Source organism: Nannobrachium achirus (assembly GCF_963921795.1).
Source record: "Nannobrachium achirus genome assembly, chromosome: 9".
NCBI lineage: Eukaryota > Metazoa > Chordata > Actinopteri > Myctophiformes > Myctophidae > Nannobrachium > Nannobrachium achirus.
In genome coordinates this window covers 17667854-17694380 of record NC_137818.1, presented here as the reverse complement: position 1 = coordinate 17694380, position 26527 = coordinate 17667854, and the positions used below count along the sequence as shown (strand labels likewise).

The 26527-nt window shown below is 43.8% G+C and overlaps 1 protein-coding gene across 1 annotated transcript; it reads right to left on the bottom strand.

Annotated features, from left to right (window-relative positions):
• Positions 1 to 1385: 1385 nt before the first annotated feature.
• klhl12 (kelch-like family member 12) lies at positions 1386 to 23100 on the bottom strand. The gene is made up of 12 exons (XM_080733252.1): positions 22960 to 23100; positions 19862 to 20082; positions 17766 to 17919; positions 16922 to 17139; positions 12349 to 12498; positions 11567 to 11681; positions 6910 to 7016; positions 6145 to 6340; positions 4638 to 4796; positions 3899 to 3997; positions 2873 to 3059; positions 1386 to 2142 (listed from the first exon to the last, which is right to left on the bottom strand). The coding sequence occupies exons 2-12, from the start codon at positions 20042 to 20044 to the stop codon at positions 2016 to 2018; spliced, it is 1695 nt and encodes a 564-aa protein (XP_080589378.1). The 5' UTR covers positions 20045 to 20082; positions 22960 to 23100; the 3' UTR covers positions 1386 to 2015.
• Between the last annotated feature and the right edge of the window lie 3427 nt (positions 23101 to 26527).

The following is a 26527-nucleotide window of genomic DNA, read 5'->3' as shown; positions in this document are numbered from 1 at the left end:
ATTACAAAACATACATTAATCCACTTCAACCCTATGAACATTTCGGCCATTTGAAAATAGCCGACCTACAAGGTCACAATGCGACGCATTGTCAACTCGTAGATCGTCTATTTTCAAAATATTTGCATACGTTTGAAAACTTGAAATGGGACATTCTGCATAATAACGATGAGTACTTTTACTTGTGGTACTTTTAAGTACATTTTGTTTACTTGCAACAAAGTATTTCTACAGTCTCAGTATTGATACGTAGACTTACAGTAAGTAAAAAACGTGAGTACTCTTTCCACCACTGGATTAGTGTTCATGTGTACTTTCAGGCAGTTAACCACTTAATAGAGAAAGATATCTGCAACAGAGCAGAAAGCCCGCAACACTCCTAATTAGATAAAGTCTTTTTGGTGCACGGCTCCAAATAACATGAGACAGGGAAGAAGATGACAGCCCTCAAGGAATCTCCTGCATGATTTTATTTACCTCATGGACAGGAGCAACGTACGCGTTTTGACCTTGTTGGTCTTCGTCAGCTTTGTCAACGCTGACTAATACTTGGGAAACTTGCACTTGTTTCGCTCCTTTTTTGCCCTACCCCAAACCTCTGAATATAGCCGGGCTATATTTTGGCTAATGGTTCCCCTCGGAATAGGGTTCTTATCACACAAAGATAGTAGTAACACTGAGGACCCCCTGTTGAAGACCCCTGCTCTGGTGGATGGCGGTTCGAGGGATTCATTCGTATAAGGCATGTAGCAGCAAAGTGGGAGTGTCTGGTTGCTCCGTCTTTTTTTTTTTTCTCTCCGTTTGTTTTCCAAACGATTATAAAATAGAATATATTGCACTTTTAGGACAGAAATGAAATCTTAATCTCACAGGTGATGAGTGGAGCTAAACTCATAGTCTGCAGTGCGATGGTATCGTCGCTCACCTTCAAAGGCGCCGCAAGTGATATTTTTGTGTTTTTTTGGAACAAAAAATGTTTTTGTTTGTTAAACGGTTTGTTAAAAGTTCTATATTGTGATAGTAAATATTGCTATAGAGTGTTTGTTCAGTAACAGGGGTTCTCTCTGTCACTCCAGCTCTTTAATAAACAGAAAATACATTCTCGGGTGGGTCACCAATTTCCTCCAATCAAGAGAGAAAGAACCCTGTTAAATTTCATAGGGTTCTAATCTTTTCTGCTCTGCTCCATTCTGGTCAAACAGAGTCAGGGTGCTGATATTGTGTATGTCGGCTCATTGGAAACATTCTGCTACACCGGTGGGTCTCAAAGTGTGGTCCAGGGACCCTCATGGTTCAACATGACCCCTTAAAAAGGTGTGTAACTCTGAGAGTGTACAAATAGGGTCCATTTGGTTCCAATTGTACAGTTGAGTTGAGTTATGGGGGTCCTTGAAATAAAAGGTGTGCAACCTGAAATGGACCAGAGCCTTCATTGGTGTCATTGGTAACACCTTTGACGGAAGTGAGAAGCGACCCAACATCTCTCCAATATGTTAATAATATCGATACCCCGACCTGAAAATGTATTTTCTGTTTACCAAAGAGATGGGGAGACCCCCCGTAACCGAACAAACACACTATAGCAACGAGTACTATCTGGATACGGAGCTACTTAACGCTTATTTTAACAAAAACATAACATCACTTACACCCTCCCCGCCCTTTCGTGCGAAAGAGTATAGTTTTAGACAGAACAAGTACGAACAGGTGCCACCATAGAGAGTTCATGCAGTGGTTGATGTTTCCTTTTTAGCTCATCTTTGTACGAAAAGGCTTCACTGTCCAAGGTGAGAGAGAAGCTCCACCACTCAGCTTCGTTTTGCATACTGATCACCGAGCAACAACAACGTCCGGGTCGGTCTGTGGCTCTGTTTTTTGTGTTCTTTTTGTGGCACGTCGAAAACAACGTCTAGCTGCCTTGAACCAACAACAACAACTCCTCCTTTGCCAAAACTGAACTTCTTTAAAAAAAACAATAACTTTGTCGTTGGCAAAGATATCGTTGGCAAAGATTATCACTTTTCTCGTAGGACGCAGACGCCGGCGTCGCAGCGTTGCGTGGCCATGGACGTCACCACCTCCCAGCTGTCGATGACGGGGTCGTAGCACTCGATGCTGCTGAGCAGAGAGTTCCCGTCGTACCTGCGGGAACAGAGCAGAGAAACAACGTCACTTTCTCAGTCTTAGGCCTAGGCCAGATGGAGCTGGATTTTTCATATATCCCGGTTTTTCATATATCCACATAGAAAGATATCTAGGTCCACAGGACAAAGATATCTAGGTCTAAAATAATCTGAGTCCCCAGACCTCCACTAGGGGGACAAGCACACACACAGTAAAGTCTTCAGAGATATCTGGGTTCCATGCCTACATGGATCCAGTGAATCGGATATTTTTCAATGTCTTCACTTATTTATCCGGTTTAAAAAATATCCAGTTTCGAGGCCGAAATATCCAGCTTCGTATGGCTGCAAGCCCCAAAGAAATGTCTAGCTTCAGAAATATCCAGCTCTGTGTAGCCGGCACCTTAAAAGGGATATTTCACTTTCAAAAAAGACTTTTGGTCGTTTTATTTTCTACTCACACTTTTAGGACCACCCGGGGACAGTTTTTGAGTTGCTCGATTCAGTATTTAGATATTTGATTTTGGGTTTGGCAGGGAATTTAGTACTATAAAAACTCAGGAAACCCTGCGCAGCACTGAGTGCCGCGCAGTGCCGTGAGCTTGTATATCTGCTATTTTTCAATAGCTAAAGTATAAAACTATTCCAGGTCTTAATGGGTTCAATTACAAACCAGAATCAGATCGGAAACGATATCGGCAAGTGGAAAATAAAATAAAAACTGCTATGGGTCCATCTCCAGTTCTTACCCGGCAATGGCGTAGAGGCGTCCTCGCAGCACGGTGGCCCCCACGTAGCAGCGGGGCGTGGTCATGCTGGCCACGGTGGTCCAGTAGTCCGTCCGGATGTTGTACACCTCCACCGAGTCCAGGTGGGACGTCCCGTCAAAGCCCCCCACCACGTAGATGTGGTCGTTGAGCAGGGCCACGCCCGCACCTGCAACACACCGGCCGGTCGGAAATCGGATCAAAGCGCAAAAAACACCACAGTGTTGATTTCGTCGACTAAAGGCCTTAATACTGTAGTCTCCCCATTTAGGCCTGAACGCAAATCCGTGTCACTTTAGATTTGAACCACTTTAACCCTTATTTTATGCTTCAACTATAAAAAAAATAGCAGGTATACAAGCTTGCAGCGCGGCACTCTTGTAGAGCCGCTATTTTTTAAAATGTCTTCATTTCAGTAGTTCTCAAACTTTTTCATGTGAAGGACCCCCAAAATTACATGTATTAGGCCACGGACCCCCATCTCCAAATATCTTGTTCCAGGGACTACTCAGAACAAATATTTGAGTTACAAATGTTCGCTTTTAAAAAGAAAAACTTTTTCAAAAATAGCAGATCTACAAGCTTGAGTGCCGCGCTGCGATCTTGTATTCTGCTGTTTTTCAATAGTTAAAGTATAAAACAATTCTAGGCCTAAATACTCTCTCCAAAATAAAACTTTTCGTCGGAAAGGACCGGTGCAACTACAGAATTACATCCATTGCCAACTTCTGAAAAGCCTTACCCCGAATTAAGAGTTCGGAAAGCTGCACGTCGGAAAGTCCGAACTCTCTGACGAAAAAGTTTGGTTTCAGAGAGAGTATGGACTGGCCTTTAAATTGTGATGAAAAAATGCCGGTTCGACTACCTTTTTTTCCACTGACGAAAACGAAATAAAAATCCTTAATCAGTATCATTGGTAACACCTGTGAGGGAAGGGCCCAATGTCTTTACAATATGGCTGTGGTGCATAGAGCCTATTGAATGGATTGTTTGGTTGGGTAAACCTACCTGATCTCTTGGTGGCCATAGGAGTGACACTGGTCCAGTGTCCTGTGTGAGGGTCATACCGTTCCACTGAGTTCAGGATGTTTAAGCCATCGTAGCCACCTGTGAATAATTAAAGAATTAAATCCACTATTTAAAAAGCACATGTCAGCTTCATACGCGTATCTACTGTACCTAGGCAGTATAATGTATTAAGTCCCGTTGAGATATCAAAAATATTTTGATGTGTGAACGTGTGCCAAATCTTTAGTGGTGGCGATCTTCACCATTCATACTGCATAGGACCTGCAACATTGCAGGTTCTGTGAAAAAAAATAATAATTATACAATACTATAATTAATAAATACCAATTGTTTTGCGGTTTTCAATTCATTATTATTATTTCCCACAGAATCAAATGTTTCATGGTCATGAATCATCAGAAGCCTGGATGGCTTGGTTCCAGGCAAAGGATTATTTATAGCAATATTTTCTGAAATCTCTATAGGGAAAATGAATGGGCTTTCGATTTCTTAAAAATGGCCGCCACTGCTATGCCCTACATAATGAGTCCGCAGGCCACTACCAGCCCCAGTACCCATACATACATACATACATACATACAGACAGACAGACAGACAGACAGACAGACAGACGGTCACTACCAGCCCCAGACTGGCCACTACCAGCCCCAGACTGGCCACTACCAGCCCCAGTACCCATACAGACGGACAGACAGACAGACAGACAGACAGACAGTACCTAAACAGTAGATGAGTCCGATGGCCACCACCAGCCCCGCCCCCTCCCTGGCGGTCTGCATATCTCCCAGCATGCTCCACTGGTCGATGTTGGGGTCGTATCGCTCCATGCTGGTGTGGCGGCGGCTGCCGTCGAAGCCTCCCGCCACGTAGATCATGTCTGGAGAGAGAACCAAGCCCAGAGGGGACAAAACCAGCTCTAAAAACATATTGAGTGGGAACATATTGAGTGGGAACATACTCCAGTGGGAACCCCCAAAATAATCATATTTGAACTGGGGACCCCCCCTTAAAATAATCATATTTGAACTGGGGAACCTCTACCCTGACAAGCACTTGGAATTGAGTTGAGGCATTACATTTAGTTTGACTCGGCTCCACAGATTGTGAATTGTGAAAATTGTTGATCTAAAACAGAGTTCTTCAACAGGGGGTCCGGGACCCCTAGGGGTTCCTCAGAGTTACTACAGGGGGTCCTCCAAATCTTTGTGTGATAGAAACTTTTTTCCCCCTTTTTTATATTAACTCATTGACTGCCAAGGCACGAGTTTCACGAGTTATTACAGTACTCCCAGGCTGCCACAGCCCGAGTTTCCCGAGTTGGAAGCCATTTTGAAAAAAAAAAAATTTTTTTTTTTTTTTTTTTTTTTTTCAAAATTTTTTTTTATAAAAAAATTTCTAAAAATGCCTCAAATGTATTAGGCATGATCGCAATTGCGAAATTGCATGTTTAGCCCCATAACAAACACATCTTTCAAAATGTAAAAAATGGCTGTTTTGTCTGACTTTGAAGGCTTGTATCTCATGAATGCCTGAACGGATTTCCAAGCGGATTTTTTTGTTTGAAAGCTGTTAAAAAGTACTACACATATGGTGCATGATCTAGGCATGGGCGTGCACGATCCGTGCACTAAAAATTGATCCGTGCACTAGAAATTTGGAAGGTGGCAGTGTTTGTTTTGTCTGACTTTGAAGGCTTCTATCTCATGAATGCCTGAACGGATTTCCAAGCGGATTTTTTTGTTTGAAAGCTGTTAAAAAGTACTACACATATGATGCATATATGGTGCATGGGCGTGCACGATCCGTGCACTAAAAATTGATCCGTGCACTAGAAATCTAGGATAGTGGCAGTCTGGTACTTGGGGGCCATCTTGAAATGGCATTCAATGAGTTAACCACTTGAACCCTAGTGTCCATATTCGGAGATCGTCTATTTTCGGCAAAGAGCTTTGGAGGGGAAAAAGAGCAGAAGTACAGTGAAAGGTCATGTTTATTAAGTATTGACGGTTCAAAAGGTTAAATATCTGAAAACCCACATTGACATGAATCCAAAATACACTGATGATAGTGCTGTCCAACGATTGAACTATATGGAATCTCCGAACAGGTTGTGGGGGTCCCTGCTTCATCTCTCTCTCAACCAAGAGGTCCTTGGCCTGAAAACGTTGAAGACCCCTGATCTAAAACATGTGAGTGCTGTCTCCCATCCCAGTGTCTCATCTCACCTCCCAGTGTGGTGGCTCCGGCCAGGCCGCGCCGGACGTTCATGGTGGCCACGGTGTACCAGACGCCGTCCTCGTCCGCCGTGTAGTCCAGGCACTCCACGGAGCTGAGGCGCGAGCGCCCGTCGTATCCTCCGATCACGTAGACGCGGTCGTGGAGCGACACGGTGGCCACGTAACGTCTCTTCCTCGCGATGTTCTGAGAGAAGAGAAGACCCCGGGGGCCGGGGTAGAGGGGTCAGACAGTCAACGATGCCAGCAACAAGCTTTTTTCTTATTTTTGTTAATATTTGTATTTATATTAACCCATTACACATTATTACTTTAACCATTATCTTATGTTTAACTATTAAAAATAGCAGATAAACAAGCTCACAGCGCGGCACTCGAGCTTGTAGATCTGCTATTTTTGAAAAATCGTGAACATTTGTGCAAGTTTTTGAATACTATTGACCCGATTCTATAAATGTCTTCTAAATCAATGGTTCTCAAACCTTTTCCATGTCAAGGACTCCTAGAATTATATGTATTTGGCCACCGACTCCCATCTCAAAATATCATGTATAAATCATGTAAAAAATATATATTCAAAGATTTGCAGACATTTTCATGTTTTTTTTCTTCAAAATTAGCAGATCTACAAGCTTGCAGCGTAGAAGTAGGGTATACAAAAAAGGGGGGGGGGGGGGGGGGGGAGTTGAAAGTTGAAACATGGATTTACAAGGTTTCAGCCTGACTCCAAGGCCATACAGTATATTTTATACTTACAGGCAGGAAGCTCCATTCTTGGGTTTTAGGATCGTATTTCTCAACTATGTCTATGGGGGACTGTTGGCTGCCGAACCCCCCGATCACCAACAGAACTTCTTTGGCACCTGGAAAAATATGGATAACAAATATGTTCTTATGTTCTAATAATAATAACAACAACAACAACAACAACAACAACAATAGACTATTTATATATAGTACCGTTATTGGAAGGATGAAACCCCCTGAGATGAATCATCACATTTTAGAGAGGGTCCTTATATATATTATATAGCATTTATCAAAGCAAAGGAACAAAAATACTATTTTAGTCTATTTTCAATTTTGGGTCTCAGGCTAAAACTTTTGGGGAACCACTGTCTAGACAGTATTAATGTAATTCAGGGGTACCGTGGATTGAAAAGGTTATTTACAGGGGAGACCTGAGCCAAAAAAGATTGATAACCTCTGATAGAGGTAAATAATTATATTATAAATAAAGGACAGTAACAGTACCTAGTCTGGCCTGTGTGCGTGGCCCCTGCATTAAGGGGGTCATTACATGAGGTCGATTTTTTTGTAGACGATAGTTTTTACTATTGATTCGGCCATTTTGACACACGGAGACGCGGTTTCATGACCCTAACCGATACTTTTCCGAATTCGGCTCTGAAAGTGCATTTCTGCGGTTTCGCATCAGTTTCGCAACGGTGTAATATCGGAATTCGGCCGTGAGGGAGAGTGCGATGATGTCATAGCACCCCCTCCTCTGCTCCCCTTCCCCTGCTGCATATAAGTGTCAGTCTGTCAGACTAACCGAAAATGTATTATTATTATTTGTGTTGTTGTAGGCCTAATTAAAACCCAGAAAATAGCCCAGTGATCTATTAGCACAAACCTCATTTGAAAAATGTCAGGAGTAGTCTATATGAAAGCCTTTTAAAAATGTCTAATTACGCACAAGTCGTCGCACCTGGGCTGGTACCCTAGCTGGCCTGTCGGAGTTGCAACAGCTCTCCTCTCCGCAAAGTTAAATTAAACCATTAGGCTATGGTATTCCATTCTAAGCAAAGCTATGATTAATGACTATTTTGCGTCCCCCTTTTTCAACTTCTCACCAAAAAATACTGGATTAATTCTTCATGCACCGCGCCACATCACAGACGCAGCGGACTTCAGGTAATGAGTGAGTTATTGTAATATGCTGAGTCTTGCTGACAGACAGACAGACAGACAGACAGACAGACAGACAGACAGACAGACAGACAGACAGACAGACAGACAGAATAAACATAACTGTCCAGTCAGTCAGAGACCATCACAAAAACTTCCTCCATATCCTCGCTCCCTCTCCTCCAGTCAAAGAAATCATGTCGCTTTTTCTCTCCAGTGCGTCTAGCCTCCTCTTAAGGCACGCATGTTGCTTCCAAACTAGGCCTATATTTTATAGTTGAAGGGTAAATACACAGTATAGGCCTATGTAGGCTGGGAACATGACACATTTTGCTTGAATTCATGCGTTGTCAACTTGTAGTATAAACACAGAAAAACGAACCAACAACAAGGTGTAAACGCGACGTTTTTTGGGTAATAAATCCAAAACGAGACCGGCAGCGTTTCCAATCGTCCTGGTATAAAGACCCCCTAAGACAGTAACAGTACCTAGTCTGGCCTGTGTGCGTGGCCCCTGCATTAAGACAGTAACAGTACCTAGTCTGGCCTGTGTGCGTGGCCCCTGCATTAAGGACAGTAACAGTAGTCTGGCCTGTGTGCGTGGCCCCTGCATTAAGGACAGTAACAGTACCTAGTCTGGTCTGTGTGTGTGGCCCCTGCATTAAGACAGTAACAGTACCTAGTCTGGCCTGTGTGCGTGGCCCCTGCATTAAGGACAGTAACAGTAGTCTGGCCTGTGTGCGTGGCCCCTGCATTAAGGACAGTAACAGTACCTAGTCTGGCCTGTGTGCGTGGCCCCTGCATTAAGGACAGTAACAGTACCTAGTCTGGCCTGTGTGCGTGGCCCCTGCATTAAGGACAGTAACAGTACCTAGTCTGGCCTGTGTGCGTGGCCCCTGCATTAAGACAGTAACAGTACCTAGTCTGGCCTGTGTGTGTGGCCCCTGCATTAAGACAGTAACAGTACCTAGCCTGGCCTGTGTGCGTGGCCCCTGCATTAAGGACAGTAACAGTACCTAGTCTGGCCTGTGTGTGTGGCCCCTACATTAAGACAGTAACAGTACCTAGCCTGGCCTGTGTGCGTGGCCCCTGCATTAAGACAGTAACAGTACCTAGTCTGGCCTGTGTGCGTGGCCCCTGCATTAAGACAGTAACAGTACCTAGTCTGGCCTGTGTGCGTGGCCCCTGCATTAAGACAGTACCTAGTCTGGCCTGTGTGCGTGGCCCCTGCATTAAGACAGTACCTAGTCTGGCCTGTGTGCGTGGCCTGTGTGCGTGGCCCCTGCATTAAGACAGTAACAGTACCTAGTCTGGCCTGTGTGCGTGGCCCCTGCATTAAGACAGTAACAGTACCTAGTCTGGCCTGTGTGTGTGGCCCCCAGTAGTCTGGCAAGTGTGTGTGTGGCCCCTGCATTAAGACAGTAACATTACCTAGTCTGGCCTGTGTGCGTGGCCCCTGCATTAAGACAGTAACAGTACCTAGTCTGGCCTGTGTGCGTGGCCCCTGCATTAAGACAGTAACAGTACCTAGCCTGGCCTGTGTGCGTGGCCCCTGCATTAAGACAGTAACAGTACCTAGTCTGGCCTGTGTGCGTGGCCCCTGCATTAAGACAGTAACAGTACCTAGCCTGGCCTGTGTGCGTGGCCCCTGCATTAAGACAGTAACAGTACCTAGTCTGGCCTGTGTGCGTGGCCCCTGCATTAAGACAGTAACAGTACCTAGTCTGGCCTGTGTGCGTGGCCCCTGCATTAAGACAGTAACAGTACCTAGTCTGGCCTGTGTGCGTGGCCCCTGCATTAAGACAGTAACAGTACCTAGTCTGGCCTGTGTGCGTGGCCCCAGCATTAAGACAGTAACAGTACCTAGTCTGGCCTGTGTGCGTGGCCCCTGCATTAAGGACAGTAACAGTACCTAGTCTGGCCTGTGTGCGTGGCCCCTGCATTAAGACAGTAACAGTACCTAGTCTGGCCTGTGTGCGTGGCCCCTGCATTAAGACAGTAACAGTACCTAGTCTGGCCTGTGTGCGTGGCCCCTGCATTAAGGACAGTAACAGTACCTAGTCTGGCCTGTGTGCGTGGCCCCTGCATTAAGACAGTAACAGTACCTAGTCTGGCCTGTGTGCGTGGCCCCTGCATTAAGGACAGTAACAGTACCTAGTCTGGCCTGTGTGCGTGGCCCCTGCATTAAGACAGTAACAGTACCTAGTCTGGCCTGTGTGCGTGGCCCCTGCATTAAGACAGTAACAGTACCTAGTCTGGCCTGTGTGCGTGGCCCCTGCATTAAGACAGTAACAGTACCTAGTCTGGCCTGTGTGTGTGGCCCTGCATTAAGACAGTAACAGTACCTAGTCTGGCCTGTGTGCGTGGCCCCTGCATTAAGGACAGTAACAGTACCTAGTCTGGCCTGTGTGTGTGGCCCCTGCATTAAGACAGTAACAGTACCTAGTCTGGCCTGTGTGCGTGGCCCCTGCATTAAGGACAGTAACAGTACCTAGTCTGGCCTGTGTGCGTGGCCCCTGCATTAAGGACAGTAACAGTACCTAGTCTGGCCTGTGTGCGTGGCCCCTGCATTAAGACAGTAACAGTACCTAGTCTGGCCTGTGTGCGTGGCCCCTGCATTAAGACAGTAACAGTACCTAGTCTGGCCTGTGTGTGTGGCCCTGCATTAAGACAGTAACAGTACCTAGTCTGGCCTGTGTGTGTGGCCCCTGCATTAAGACAGTAACAGTACCTAGTCTGGCCTGTGTGCGTGGCCCCTGCATTAAGACAGTAACAGTACCTAGTCTGGCCTGTGTGCGTGGCCCCTGCATTAAGACAGTAACAGTACCTAGTCTGGCCTGTGTGCGTGGCCCCTGCATTAAGACAGTAACAGTACCTAGTCTGGCCTGTGTGCGTGGCCCCTGCATTAAGACAGTAACAGTACCTAGTCTAGCCTGTGTGCGTGGCCCCTGCATTAAGACAGTAACAGTACCTAGTCTGGCCTGTGTGCGTGGCCCCTGCATTAAGGACAGTAACAGTACCTAGTCTGGCCTGTGTGCGTGGCCCCTGCATTAAGACAGTAACAGTACCTAGTCTAGCCTGTGTGCGTGGCCCCTGCATTAAGACAGTAACAGTACCTAGTCTGGCCTGTGTGCGTGGCCCCTGCATTAAGACAGTAACAGTACCTAGTCTAGCCTGTGTGCGTGGCCCCTGCATTAAGACAGTAACAGTACCTAGTCTGGCCTGTGTGCGTGGCCCCTGCATTAAGACAGTAACAGTACCTAGTCTGGCCTGTGTGCGTGGCCCCTGCATTAAGACAGTAACAGTACCTAGTCTGGCCTGTGTGCGTGGCCCCTGCATTAAAACAGTAACAGTACCTAGTCTGGCCTGTGTGCGTGGCCCCTGCATTAAGGACAGTAACAGTACCTAGTCTGGCCTGTGTGCGTGGCCCCTGCATTAAGACAGTAACAGTACCTAGTCTGGCCTGTGTGCGTGGCCCCTGCATTAAGGACAGTAACAGTACCTAGTCTGGCCTGTGTGCGTGGCCCCTGCATCTCACTCCTCAGCTCCGGACGCAGGTGGAACTTCTTGGCTTCATCGACAAGGTCTCGACATGGAAGACTGCACCGTATTAGTGGCTGGAATAATAATTATATCAAGATGAAAAACACGCTACATGGGAAAAATACATTAAAAAAAAAAGAAAATGCTTCATAGGGACCACATTCAGTAAACCATTTACAGAACTTGACTCATTCACTATCAAGATTTTTAACCAAACTACAAACCACTACCAGCTATCTTTCATTTTTAACTTTCACTTTCAAGTAATCACAGAATATTTTTTCTCAGCTATTTTCTCACCTGCACGCAACCAAGCATAACATAACAGCATAACTTGTCTTAGTTCTACTGAATCTCTTCTCCACTAGTCCCTCCCTAACATTTTAGTCTATTCTTTTTGACAAAATTGTGAGTATATTTAGCCATAGTTCTAGTCATCATAGCTTAGTTTTTATTTAGTTTGTTATTTAGTTTTTGTCTGTGAAAAAAGGTAGTAGACGAACATTTTCCATCATAGTTTTTTAATCAAAAGTTTGGGCTTTTATGGCCCTATTTTAGTCAGTGCCTTACCCCTTATCCCAAAACTTCTTTGTCTTTTTTACTACTTTAAACATTTAAAATACTTCAAATAGCCGACACTACATGTGTTTACATCGACACGTTGTGAGCTTGTAGATCAGCTATTTGAACCATTTAACAATGTTGAAGGGCTGGTTTTAGTTGACGAAATTAAACACTCACCTCGGAGTCGATGACGTCTGTGATGTAGCGGGGGGTCAGTAAAGGCATGCGGACAAACGCCAGCAGGTCGGAGAGACACATTTCTCTCTCCTTCCGGTTGTGTTTGACCCAGTTCAGCACGGCCTCAAACACAGGCTCTTCTGAATCCACCTGAAAGAAGAGTTTGTATGATAAGGTTAATGTCGTCTCTGTGGGGTGGTCCAGAACTGTTACTTTTCAGGATTCAAATTCAAAAACAGCAAAAACAGCAGATCTACAGATGTCATGGTACATCTAACTTTACAGGGGTGGGGCCCGACAAGCCTTGTGCTTCTCCCTAACCCCTTTCGGACAGTTGGACAATGGACAAGAAAAAGGGGGGAAAAAAATGCTGATCTATTGAATGCACTTTTATTGTTTATGCAATATGTCTGTAGTTCAAACACACACATCCACAGGTAAGCATGCTTTGCTCCAGGCCGCTCTAAACCAGGTAACAATGTTTTTTATAAAGCTTTGTTCAGATTGCAGGCAAATCCCTTTTTTGTCTTAAATGACGGTCCATACAAGGACTGACTCACTGACTGTCCACACTGTTAGACTGTCCACACTGCTATTTTAAAACAAAGTCTCTATACCGTCTCCCCCTGGCTAGCCGGGGCGCCTGATGGAGGGGAAAGGAACTGGTTGGAATAACGTGTTCCTTCCACGCGCCATGTCCTACCCGGGGAAAATCCCCCGTCAGGTGATAAGCAGCGGCTTGGACTACTCATGCATAGAAGGAAGCATGAGGTCAGTCCGTTGTCTCCCCAGGTTGGCAGAGGGAGTGTGGCAAAGTGTAAGAAATAGGGCATCAATTTACTAAAATTAAATTTAAAAAAAAAAGTTTGAATATGGAGATTCAAACTTTTCTGACTGACAGCGCATAACCAACACTGCTGCCAGGATAATTGGTCTCCTCTCTCTCACACCCAGGCTGCACAGAACTGAACAATAAAGCTGTTCTGCACGCACTGGCAATCTCAATAGAGGGTATATGACACACGCACCCACTCCATCACCACCTCACCTCACCCTAATGACCCGCCACCCTGGGCGCTGTTACAGAACATTTATGTGCAGAACGGCTCACTTTGTGAACTTCCCCGGGCAATCCCTGTATTATACCTTTTTGTATGTTTTCGCTGCAGCGGTGCGGATGTGCCAGATCAGCATTTTCACGACAACGTACAATTTAGGAATTTCGCACAAGTTGTTTCATGGGTTAGGGTTTCATGTCAAGGAACCCTACGTTGATATGTATTTGGCTGAGTGCCCCTATCTGAAAATGTCATGTGCCAGGGACCCCCAGAAGAGAATATTATGGCTTTATTTTTGAATAGCCAGAGCATAGAATATGGTTAACCCCCCCCCACACACACACACGTACATGTGCTATATGTTTTTAAAATTTCAAAACCTTTCCAGAATATTTAACCCAATTTCTAGGCCTATTTAACACGCCTCTTACCCGTCTAGTATGTGCAACTCTCAAAGACAGGCAGTGTAGCAAAAATAAAGCATAGAATATATAATCTTCTATAATTCCATTCCATATTTTGTGCCATGTTTTGCTACACCACCTATGCTGTGGATTGCTTTTTTATCTATAGGCAAAAACAATGCATAGCCAAATATTATTCCAGGATCCTTGAACAATTCCAGGATCCCTGCCGTGATAACTTCCATAATATTCCAGGATTGGACTTCCACGACTGTGGGGACCCTGTACATATCAATTTGGGGGTCCGTGGCACAAAAAAGTTGTAGAAACACCTTTTGCTGGTGTTATCCATGTCACACCAGGAAGTTGGCCTGCGACCAAACTAAAAACAAGACACGCTATAAATCACCGTCAGTTACAACAAATCCTTAGTAATAAGAGAGGGTGTAACAGGGGGGAAACGGTGTCTGCCTCTCAATAAACGTGTACCGTCTCGTTTTAATTCTCCTAAGTGCTCAAACAGCAGGAAGAAGAGCGGATCCTTTTGAGGGAATTGGTTGGGTCTATAAATCACGGCGGGGGTGATGATAATAACCTGTGTTTTCACAAAGCCCAGGCGTGCGCTTTTTACAGACAGGAATTTCCAAGCGCAGAAAAAAAGAAGACTCACTTAATTCAGTGTTCGCTTCTCTGCAATTTCACACTCAGACAAATTCACACATAAGACATTGTATAACTGAGGTTACAGTCAGTGTTGCCATATGTGCTTATTATAAGCGACTTGGGGTTTTTCTGTAGATATCAGTAGCGGTTTTCTTTTTTTTTGGGGGGGGGGGGCTTGTTTGGATTATTCAAGATTTAATGTTGGCACGTCGTGGGCATCAAATGAGTTAAACTTTTGCATGCGGGTGTGCAAGCGTGCTTCTGACGGAGGAGAGAAAAAAAGAGAGGCAACAGATACACACACTGACTGACCACATACAGACCGCAAACAGCGGAGACTCGCAGAGAGAGAGAGAGAGAGAGAGAGAGAGAGAGAGAGAGAGAGAGAGAGAGAGCGTTACGTACGTACTTCACTACGGCCACTGCTGCAGTCAGCGTGCGATGATGATTGATAACCCCACAGAAGAATTGGAAAACGGCCTCCCGCTTCATACAGGTCAAAAGTATGGAAATATTTTGGCTTTCCGAGTCACAAGTGCCGTATCCCTCTCAGGCAACACTTCAGACCCGGTGGCATGAGGTGAGGGGGCGTCGCACCCTCAAACTTTGTTATTCTCATTCCCATGTTATTAGTCTATTCAAATAATAGGAAAATCGAATCGAATCGTGACCTTAAGAATCGAAAGTTGAATTGAATTGTGGATTAGGCGTATCGTGACAGACCCATCAAGAATATAAGAAAGAGGCAAAATTTGATTTCTAATTTCAGATAATAGTGCTCATGTGGCAAGGAAGCCAAACCAAAATAGGTTTGACTCTTTTGTACCTGTACACAAGATGTAACGATAAAGTACAACCTTGAACCTTGAACTATAGCCTAGCTTGTTCCTCTCGCAAACTCTGGCAACGCTGGTTCCAGCAGGTTGGTACCTGTGCTTTTAGCATTCTCTAGCAACAGCAGAGAAAGAGGCTGTCAAAGCTAAACATTGTAATTCAACTCAGGTGAAGATATTATGCTGTGTGCGTGAGTCAGGTGTCTTTTGCACTGAGAGGTCGCCTCGGAAACAGAAGGTCAATGTGTCAAAAGTGTCCCGGAGAAAGACAATAGGCTAGAATGCACAGCAGCCATTTCGGAGAGAAGTTGGGTCTCTTCTCACTTCCTTCAAAGGCGTTACCAATGACACAAATAATAATAATAATAATAATAATAATAGATACCTACTTCGTCCCGAGGGGGAAATTAAGTATGTTCAGCCCAACCCAGCTGATTTGCTGCCCACAAGGAGCGTGTGAGCAATTAGGTGTTAAGAGTCTTGCTCAGGGACACACATCGACATTGCTACCCTGGCCTGGAACTAATAAGGCTCTGTTCCATTTCATGTAGCACAGTGGTTATCCAAACCATTTATTTGAACGACCCCCATAACTCAGAGAGTGTAAAAGTGGTTCCATTTGTACACCCTCCGAGTTACACACCTTTCAAGGGGTCATTTGGAGCTCCTCAATGAGGGTCCCTGGACCACACTTTGAGTGGTGTAGCAGAGTGTTTCCGGTGAGCCAATATGCACAATATCAGCACCCTGACTCTGTGTGACCAGAGTAAGTAAGTAAGTAAGTACATTTTATTTATGAAGCACCTTTCAAAATATATTTCAAAATAATAATATAAGTTAAACAATAAGGCACATATAATAACACAACAAGAATAAAACAAACAATGACCTGCACAAGATGGTCAGGTAAAAATAAAATAATAAAAACTTCATAAAACAAAATGCTGATGAAACAAGTGGGTTTTTAACAAGTTCTTAAAACCATCAACCGACTCAGCATTTTCTCTCGTCAGCGGTAGAGCATTCCAAAGAGTTGACTACCGCAAAGGCCCAGTCACCTTTAGTGACGAGATTAGCCGTGGGTATTCTAGAGCAGTGGTTCTCAACCTGACCACCCCCAGGGGGTCCCCAAATTATTTAGGGGGGTCCCCAGATGATTAACTAAATGTGAAACACTGTTTTCTCACTCAACAGAAAACAAACCGACATAAAGTTTAAGGGTATAGAGTGACAATTTAAGGACTTTTTAATTCCTCTAAAATGACAGATTAAACATTGGCCAAATTTTCAAACATTAGAGGCAGAAATTTTGAAAATATTCGATCTACATGCTGCATGTAGATCGGCTATTTTCACAATAGGACCGTGTTATATCAAATGTAATGCCTCAACTCTTAGTGCTCGTCAGGGTGGGGGGTCCCCAGTTAAAATATGATTATTTGGGGGGTTGCGGCCTGAAAAGGTTGAGAACCAATGTTATAGAGAGTGGAACAGAGCCTTCAATAGTATTATTGGTAACACCTGTGAAGGAAGTGAAGAGAAGAAACCCAACTTCTCTCCAAAAGGGCTGCTGTGCATACATAGCCCATCGTCAATGGAATGTGTACCTATATACCTGTATCTCGTCACACTTGATGAGCTTCTCCACCTCGCTCTGGCTGAGCAGCATGAACTCCTCGTGCTGGACCACCTCGGGGAAGTGCTTCTGGGAGAAGAGCTCGGCCGCGCCCATCAGGTCCAGGCAGTTGTGCGTGTCGGCGAAGTCCCGGATGCCCAGGCAGTTGGTGGGGTCCAGCTGGCCGTCCAGGAAGTCACAGCACGCTCGCTTCACGCCTGCAAAACACAAACAAAAAGTATGCACATGTTGCACCGAGTGCCGCGCTGCGAGCTTGTAGATCTGCTATTTTTGTCTGCTAACATTTGTGCAAGTCTTTGAATATTTTTTACCCGATTCTATAAATGTTTTCAAAATCCCTCTTCTAAATTGGTGGTTCTCAAATGTTTTCATGTCAAGGACCCTCAAAATTACATGTATTTGGCCGCGGACCCCCCATCTCAAAACATGTTGTTCCAGGGACCACCCAGAAGCAAATATTTGAGTTGCAAATGTTCGCTTTTAAAAAGACATATTAAAAATCATGATTAAAAACAAATAGCAGATCTACAAGCGAGGCACTCAGTGCTTGTATATCTGCTATTTTTCAAAGCATTAAATAATTCTAGGCCTAAATGGGTTAAAGGAGTAGTTCACCCCCAAAATGACTTCTTTTCTATTTATTACTCAAGCCATGGAATATTTCTTTGTATATTTGTCACATTCCTAAGACAAAAAAAATCATTATAGTAAATTTACCCCCCATTGATTCCAAATACATTTGGGTCCCAGTCCGGACTCAGGTCTCCATGGTGAAAAAGCACACGCACCCACGCACGCACGCACACACAGACAAACAGCGTACCTTTGAGTTGCAGCAGGCAGGCTGCAGGCAGCAGCTCCTGGACATTCTCCACAGTCACCAGGACGGTCTCGGTGTAGACGAAGTCCAGGAGGATCTCCATGGTGGAGGCGGTCAGACCCTGGATGTCCACGAACGACTTCCCCTTCTCTGACAGCTGCACACACGCACACGCACGCACACACACACACACACACACACACACACACACACACACACACACACACACACACACACACACACACACACACACACACACACACACACACACACACACACAGTGTCTTAGGACAGTTGGTCTCGAGCAGTCAGAACTCCCACACAACATCAGGTGGGAATTGGCAGCCACGGTTTGATGATGTCTGTAATTGAACCGTTAATAAGAAGGCTTGTTTGGTAGCCGTAGAGTTCTCAACGGCCCTGGAAACCAAGGCCGAAACCGGGACCATTACTTTAGCCCCGGGCCAGGCCCGATAAGTAACTATAAACCAAAAACAAATAAGAAAAATAAATAAAAAAAAGAAAAGAAATGAGTGAGTGTGAGAGAACTGGCAACTTCACATATCAAAGTTGCACACAAACTAAAGTAAATCATTGTCTGTGTTTTACCCTCCCAAATTTACCCTCAAATGCCTTTGAACTGGGAGGGAATATATATGTACATATTTAGCATACCCAATAGTAAAATAATCCATTGAAAAATCTCTTTTATCAATTATTTGGAGTTTCTAATATTGGAAACATTGCCACTAGGACAGACCACTAGGGGGGCGAGCCCAAATTGTTTGCGATGGTTTTGGAAACCCTTATACCCATACCTAACACTATGCCAGAAATCTAAAACTACTAACCAAGTGCATAATTGTTATGATTTTTGTATATGTTAACAGTTCTAATGCCATATTTATTATTTATTTATTTGTGCTGGTGCCATCAAAAAGTACCTTACCCTTGCGATGTTATAGAAAATGGTCTATGGATTATTTCCAAACATAATTGTTTTCAATGGACACATATATTTGTACTGTAGCCAAACTGACGGCAGGGGGAAGCCTTATGCAAGGAATGAATGTGAAAAGGCACTCCTCACTTTCTGTCGTTCAGAGCGTAGAAATCGTTTTCTAGATCAGGTCCACAGAATACAGCCAGGAAGTGATTTGGGACTCCATTGATGTTTACGTGTGGTGGAAATTTGAGAGCAGCGTTACGGGAGCTGTTCTTACTGTACACACCTACTCGACCCCTGATCAGCTTACAGTGCTCAAACAAGGTAAAAGAACGAGCGTTCGTATTGGCTTTGCGCTGCGTTCAGAATTGGGATGAGCGTTAACGTTCGAAGCAGTAAAAGAGTTAAATCCCAGTTTGGTTCTTACCTCACTAGTGAACATGGTTCTTACCTCACTAGTGAACATGTGGTTCTTACCTCACTAGTGAACATGGTTCTTACCTCACTAGTGAACATGTGGTTCTTACCTCACTAGTGAACATGTGGTTCTTACCTCACTAGTGAACATGGTTCTTACCTCACTAGTGAACATGGCCCTTACCTCACTAGTGAACATGGTTCTTACCTCACTAGTGAACATGGTTCTTACCTCACTAGTGAACATGGGTCTTACCTCACTAGTGAACATGGTTCTTACCTCACTAGTGAACATGGTTCTTACCTCACTAGTGAACATGGTTCTTACCTCACTAGTGAACATGGCCCTTACCTCACTAGTGAACATGGTTCTTACCTCACTAGTGAACATGGTTCTTACCTCACTAGTGAACATGGGTCTTACCTCACTAGTGAACATGGGTCTTACCTCACTAGTGAACATGGTTCTTACCTCACTAGTGAACATGGCCCTTACCTCACTAGTGAACATGGTTCTTACCTCACTAGTGAAAATGGCCCTTATCTCACTAGTGAACATGGCCCTTACCTCACTAGTGAACATGGTTCTTACCTCACTAGTGAAAATGGCCCTTATCTCACTAGTGAACATGGCCCTTACCTCACTAGTGAACATGGTTCTTACCTCACTAGTGAACATGGCCCTTACCTCACTAGTGAACATGGCCCTTACCTCACTAGTGAACATGGTTCTTACCTCACTAGTGAACATGGCACAGAAGTAGTCACTGCAGGCGGCCAGGACGATGCGGTGGGCGGGGAAGTCGGCGCTCTCCACCCGCAGTGTGATGTCACACAGCGTGTTGCTCTTACGCAGCGCGTTCATGGCGTTCAGGATGGACTTGGCGTGAGAGTTGGTCATGATGTCTTTGGGAGCCATGGCGCCCACTGAGGCCACAGTCTCGACACTCCTAGAATCTGGTTCAGAGGTGAGGAAATAAACAAATGGGAAACCAGGATTATAATAAGTCGAATAAAACTTAAGACAAAAACTAAAAGGGGAAAAGATTGTGTTAACTGAAACTTTAAGTTGCACAAAAAAAGAGGAAAAAAGGGACAATGCAAAACTAACTAAAACCCAAAAGAGAAATGCATTTAAAAAAAATATATATATATAATTATATAATAATAAATAGATAAAAAAAGGTATTTGAAAAACAAATTAAAAATACTATGTGAAATACTTACCAGGATACTGTCACCAGGATAGTATCTTGGTGACAGTATCCTGGTCAGTATTAGACCAAGTATATTTTGTATTTTGTGCCCAATGCCCGTCTTTGTGTGTGTGTGTGTGTCTGTGTCATGCATTCTTTCATTTTTCCTCTTTCAGCTTCTATAAATTATCCACCTGTTTCCCTGAGAATTTACTGTAGAATCAGGGTTTCCTGCAGGAAAAAGTCTTGACCAGGGGGGATCTCATGGCGCACGCACGGCGAAATCTTTTGATAATTAATTAATTAATTAAAGTAATTAATTCACTTAATTTGTAATATTAATTCTTAATTTTGCCCTATAAAAAACACATAAATGTGCCCATGATGACGGAAAACACAACTAAATTAATTCCCTTATTTTAGACTAATTCTTATTTTTGCCCTCAACATAAAAGGAGAGGTTGACTCTTGTCTCTTGGCCAGGGGGGACAGATTTTAGGCCAGGGGCCCCCCCTGGCCTATAAAGTGCTGCAGGAAACCCTGAGAATTATTTGTGGGACACTTCCGATGAACAGCAGACAAGCTCACGTCGCGTCGCAGTCTCGCAGATACAACCGCTGTGAGCTGTGGCACCGGAACTGCCGCACTCCTTCTGCGCAATGCACGATGGGACGTTGGAAAGTTTGTGGATAGTCTTCTTATTTTTTTCCCCCTAATAACGTTTTTTTCATTTTTGTTTTCTCATGCCCTCCATGTAAAGCGTCTGTGGTACTTTGGCGCTATATGCACAAGTTTCCGCGGGAGTTTACTGGAGACTATCCGGACCAAACTTCCGGGTTTAACAGCAGACATACAAGCTCACGTCGCGTCGCAGATGCAACCCGTTGAGAGCTTGTAAATCGGCGCCGGAGGATCGATGCAAACGTTTGCGCAATGCACTATGGGGCGTAGGAAACTCGTGGATACATTTGAAATTGTATCCACAACTTTCCAACATCCCATCGTGCATTGCGCAGAAGTTGCATGGAGCTTCCGGCGTTGCAGCCGAGTGTGATCTACAAGCTCACAACGGTTGCATCTGCGACGCGAGCTTGTATGTCTGCTGTTAACCGGAAGTGTAGTGCAAAAAAATCTCCAGTAAATTCCAGCGGAAAGAGGTGGATATGAGTTAAAAAAGGATCCCAATTGAAACAAGCCCAAAAGCTTTCTTGGTGTTAATCCTTTTAGTTGACCTTGTATCAGTGAACTGTACTGTTGAAAGTCTTCGATCAATCAATCAGATATTATTATCATCATCATCATCATCATCATCATTATACATGTAAAATTAAAAGTGAAACAAAAACTATTCATGCACGGGTAAAGCTAAACTGAAATCTATCATCAAACTGAAAAAATAAAATAAATAAAATAAAAATAACAGAAGGTACTGCACACTGGTCTTCTTCAGGGCAAAGTTCAAGAGCAATAGAATTCACAATAACTTTGACTACAGCTGAGATAAAGTAAACCTGTACTGAGAACACTCAAATGTCCCATAACAATACACAAAGGGCTGTCACAATTATGACGTTTTGCTTAATGATTGTCACTCTTATAATTGTGTTTTTGTGGTTTAACATTGGAACATTAAAAACAAAAATGACATTTCTGTTCGGCTTTTAGGCTTCATAAACAAAGGTGCACAGAATAACATACATATTTAAATATTTTATGCATAGAAAAAATACTGATAGTGGAATTGGCCGATCTACAAGCTCAAAACCTGAGCTTCAGCTGTCTCCACTATTTTTTTGAAAATGTTTGCAAATACAGAACATTTTAAACACTGAAATGATTATGATGGTTATGCAGAAAACGTTTTGGGATGATCTCAAATAATTGTGATTGGGCGATTATGTAGCCTAATGAATGAATCATTTTTGTAAATGTCATGTAACAATTGGCCTATCCTAACCCAGAGAGCATATAAATGTACATTTTCTGAGTTAAAGTAACACGGTGTATGTGGATTACACTAGTGGTTCTTAATGAGGTGTCTGGGTACCCCCGGGGGTCCTTGAGGGGGCTCCCCAGCTAAATATGTACATGTACATCTATTATGGTCAGAGTTTCACAGTTATCTCTCTAGAATCTAGATAGATAGATAGATAGATAGATAGCCTACTGTATTTACATAATACTGTATGTATGAATATGTATGAATGAATGATGGACCAAATGACCATATCAGATCAAATCATGAGGTCTAAATTGTTGTTGTTGTTGTTGTTGTTGTTGTTGTTGTTGGTGGTGTGTGTGTGTGTGTGTGTGTGTGTGTGTGTGTGTGTGTGTGTGTGTGTGTGTGTGTGTGTGTGTGTGTGTGTGTGTGTGTGTGTGTCTCTCACAGACAGACAGACAGACAGACAGACAGACAGACAGACAGACAGACAGACAGTAGTTAGCTATATTGTGGTGTGTTAATTATGTTTTATGTAACTGCTACAGCCAGACTAGCTGCATGGCTATAGGCTAGGCTAACACACACACACACAGGTTTAAATGGAACTGCATGCAGCCATGCACATAAAACGAGGTGTTCAGTGACACTGACACACACACACATGCTCGGCATGTACATAATGTTCACAATGTTTACCTCCTATCTTCAGCACCAGTCTCCTCTCTCTCACTCTCTCCTCCCCTGCCACAGTTCTACTGGTTGGACCCCACCATGACGACTCAAAACTATGTCAACGTTAGCTACAGGTCATTAGCTTGTTTTTTTCGCCCTTCTTTCTTTGTTAAAACGAGCTAAAAAGGCAGTTTTGACCAGAGAATGTGCCTTGTGCTTTTTGCCTTGGTTGGTGGTCGACATAAACAGTCCGCTACGTCACGTCACGTTACGTCTAACGTATGTTGCGTACGTTGTTACGTCAGCAGCGTACGTCGGGTCTCATTCCAACGACGAGCCTCTTCCCCCCCGCAGGGCTTAGCACAGTACAGGGGTCTTCAACGTTTTCAGGCCAAGGACCCCTTAGTTCAGAGAGAGATGAAGCAGGGACCCCCACAACCTTTCATAGATTCCATATAGTTTCATTGATTGATTGATTGATTGAAGGCTTTATTAGAAGTTTGCATAGGAAAATGTACAGATTCATGACGGTACAGTTCACTGGTACAAGGTCTACTAAAAGGAGATCCATGAAAAGACTAAGCTTATTTCAACAGGAAACCATTTAAGTATCTCATATAACATTGAATGACAGACAAATAGAACACAGTACTATGCAGTAGATATGTAAAGAAAAAGGGGAAAAAAAAGAAAAGAAAACAGTAAATCTAAACAAACAGTAAGTATATACAAGGAATATACAGTAAATCTAAACAGACAGTAAGTATGTACAAGGAATATACAAGTATACAAGTATATACAAGGAAGGGGCAGGGAGGGTAGGGTTGGGCTAGGTTTTTTACCAGTTGCGAACGGCTGCTGCCTGTAAGTGGTTTTTCAGGGCAATTTTAAAGGATGCTAGTGACTCCTTTATGGCCTTCGGTAAGGCATTCCACATTTTTGTGGTATAGCAGAAGAACGAGTTCGACCCTTTCTTTGAGTTGACTCTGGGTTGAACGTGATCTGTGGCACTGCCTCTGGTGTTGTAATTATGGACATCCTTAACGTTTATAAAGTATTTTGACAGGTACTTGGGTATCATAGTGGTGTAGTGTATCTTGTACACCAGGCCCATTGCAAGTTGCTGTACTCTGTCATCTACTCTGAGCCACCCCACTCTTAACTGGTGAGTAGCGGTGAGGTGAGTCTGATAGGGAAGGTTAAGCAGGACCCTAATTAGTTTATTTTGGGCTGTTTGGAGTTTAGTTTTAAGGGCTTGTGGGGCGTCACGATACCATACGTGGACTCCGTAGTCAAAGAGGGGCTGGATTATTGCACCAGCTATGGTCTTCAGTGTGTTGAAGTTGACCATTGGGGCGATCCTCTGTAGGAAACGAGTTCGTTGGTTGATTTTTTGTATTACTTTTGAAGTCATCTTTTCGCTGGAAAGATTAGCTTCAAGGATACATCCTAAGTAAGAGATTTCGTTTTTTCGTGTTATGACCTTGTCACCCACTTTGATTGTGAAGTCATCTACCTTTTTGAGGTTATGATTTGATCCAAAGAGGATGGACTCGGTTTTTCCCAGGTGAATTGATAATTTGTTGTCGTTAAGCCATGTGCAGATCTTACTCAGTTCAGAGTTAAGTGTCTTTTCAACCTGCAAGTGGTCCTTGCCCGAGACTAGGAGAGCCGAGTCATCCGCGAACAGGAACAGGTTGCAGTCGCAAGCAGATGCCATGTCGTTCACGTATATTAGGAACAACAGAGGTCCCAGTATGCTACCTTGAGGAACACCACAGCTTACTGGGAGGGGGGGGGACAGGGTTCCGTTAATCTCCACCACCTGTTCCCTCCCCACCAGGTAAGATTGCATCCAGCTCACTGCTGCGCTGTCAAGACCAATGGCTTTTAGTTTCTCAATCAGAATAGCATGATCCACGGTGTCAAATGCCTTCTGGAGGTCCATCATGACCATGCCACTATATTTGCCCTGATCCGCTTCGCGTTTGATTTGGTCAGTCAAATAGAGAAGGCATGTGTCAGTGGAATGGGATTTTCTGAATCCAGATTGGAACTCGTAAATCAGATTATTCTCATCGAGATATCTTGCAATCTGTTCGTAGACTATTTTCTCCATGACTTTGGATATGGAGCTAAGAATGGAAACGGGGCGGTAGTTTCCAGGGTCTAGTTTGACAGCACAATCATCAGTGTATTTTGGATTCATGTAAATTTTGTTTTCAGATATTTAACCACTTGAACCGTCAATATTAATAAAGTTGACCTTTCACTCAGTACTTAGTCTGCTCTTTTCCCCCTCTACACAAAGCTCTTTGCCAAAAATAACCACTACAAGGACCTGGGTAGAGTGGTGTGAATGTGGTACTAAACTTGATAAAAGTATCCAATCTAGAGTAGGTCTGAGCTAGGCCAAACAGGGCTAAACACTTCATAATGACTGATCACTCACTCATTTTCATTTAGACCACCAGGATATAGTTGTAATACATGATAATAGATTCTATTTTGTTATAACCACTATTATAATTATCATAGTAATACATTAATAGCCTACTTTATAGAAATAATACATATATTTATATATATTTATTATAATTATCATAGTAATACATTAATACTTTATAGCAGGGGTCTCAAACTCAATTTACCTTGGGGCCGCTGGAGGCAGAGTCTGGCTGAGGCTGGGCCGCAGCCTCAGCGCACATGCACATGCACGCGTGCGCAGCGCGTGCATGTGCGCGTGCACATGCACATGCACTGATAAAACAAATTAGTGCATGTGCACTAATTTGTTTGATTATAACCATAGACTGTATAAAAGATATGGACAAAGCGAAGCCATTGGTTTCTATGCAGCGCAAATGACACAATATGGCTCCTTGGCGCTGCCATCATAGATTGTAAAGGCACCAGAGGATGCTATTGGCTGCCAAAGGTCACGTGCAACCGCAGAGATACATGGGAGTGGGAGAATGTGGTCGGAGCCTCCCGAAATACAGCACACGAAGGAGAACACAGCCGGCTGGTATTAGTTTAGTTGGCCACGCCCCCTGCAACTTTATCATCAATTTGAACATAAATGGGACCTTATTTTCACAAAACGCATATAATCGTGATTGAAAGGCAATTTTTAACTAGCGATAGGAACCATAAAGTATTTATGAAAATGTTAATTAAGGTTAGAAAACGAAAGGGGAAAATGAATGGGGTCCAATGGAGAACAATTCTTTTTGCGATCGGCCGGGGGGGGGGGAAACAGCGCAACTATCGGCCAATCATAGGAGGTTTTAGTTCCGTATTGGAGTCATTTAAATCGGCGGAACTATGCCCCTGATTATAACACTGTAGTTTCATACCAGTCTAACAACTACTGTATCTATCTCCCCATCAGTCTTCTCAAATGTCTTTTTTATTTTTTAACACATAAGATGAACAACAAAGTTAAAAAGGTGTGTTTAACTTAAGGAACATGTACGGTACTGTTAACTGTACTGTATTATTAACTGTTTTGAGGTTCATATAAAACTTGCGGGCCGCACTAACATTAAACTTTCATATTAAGGTGGGGGCCACAAAATATCGTCTCGCG

Coding starts and splice junctions, on each gene's coding strand:
- klhl12 (XM_080733252.1), bottom strand. CDS start 20,044: ATGGCTCCCAAAGACATCATGACCAACTCTCACGCCAAGTCCATCCTG. Junction 17,920..19,861: donor GTGCCATGTTCACTAGTGAG/GTAAGAACCATG, acceptor GCGTGTGTGCAG/CTGTCAGAGAAGGGGAAGTC. Junction 2,143..2,872: donor CGCCTCTACGCCATTGCCGG/GTAAGAACTGGA, acceptor CTGTTCCCGCAG/GTACGACGGGAACTCTCTGC.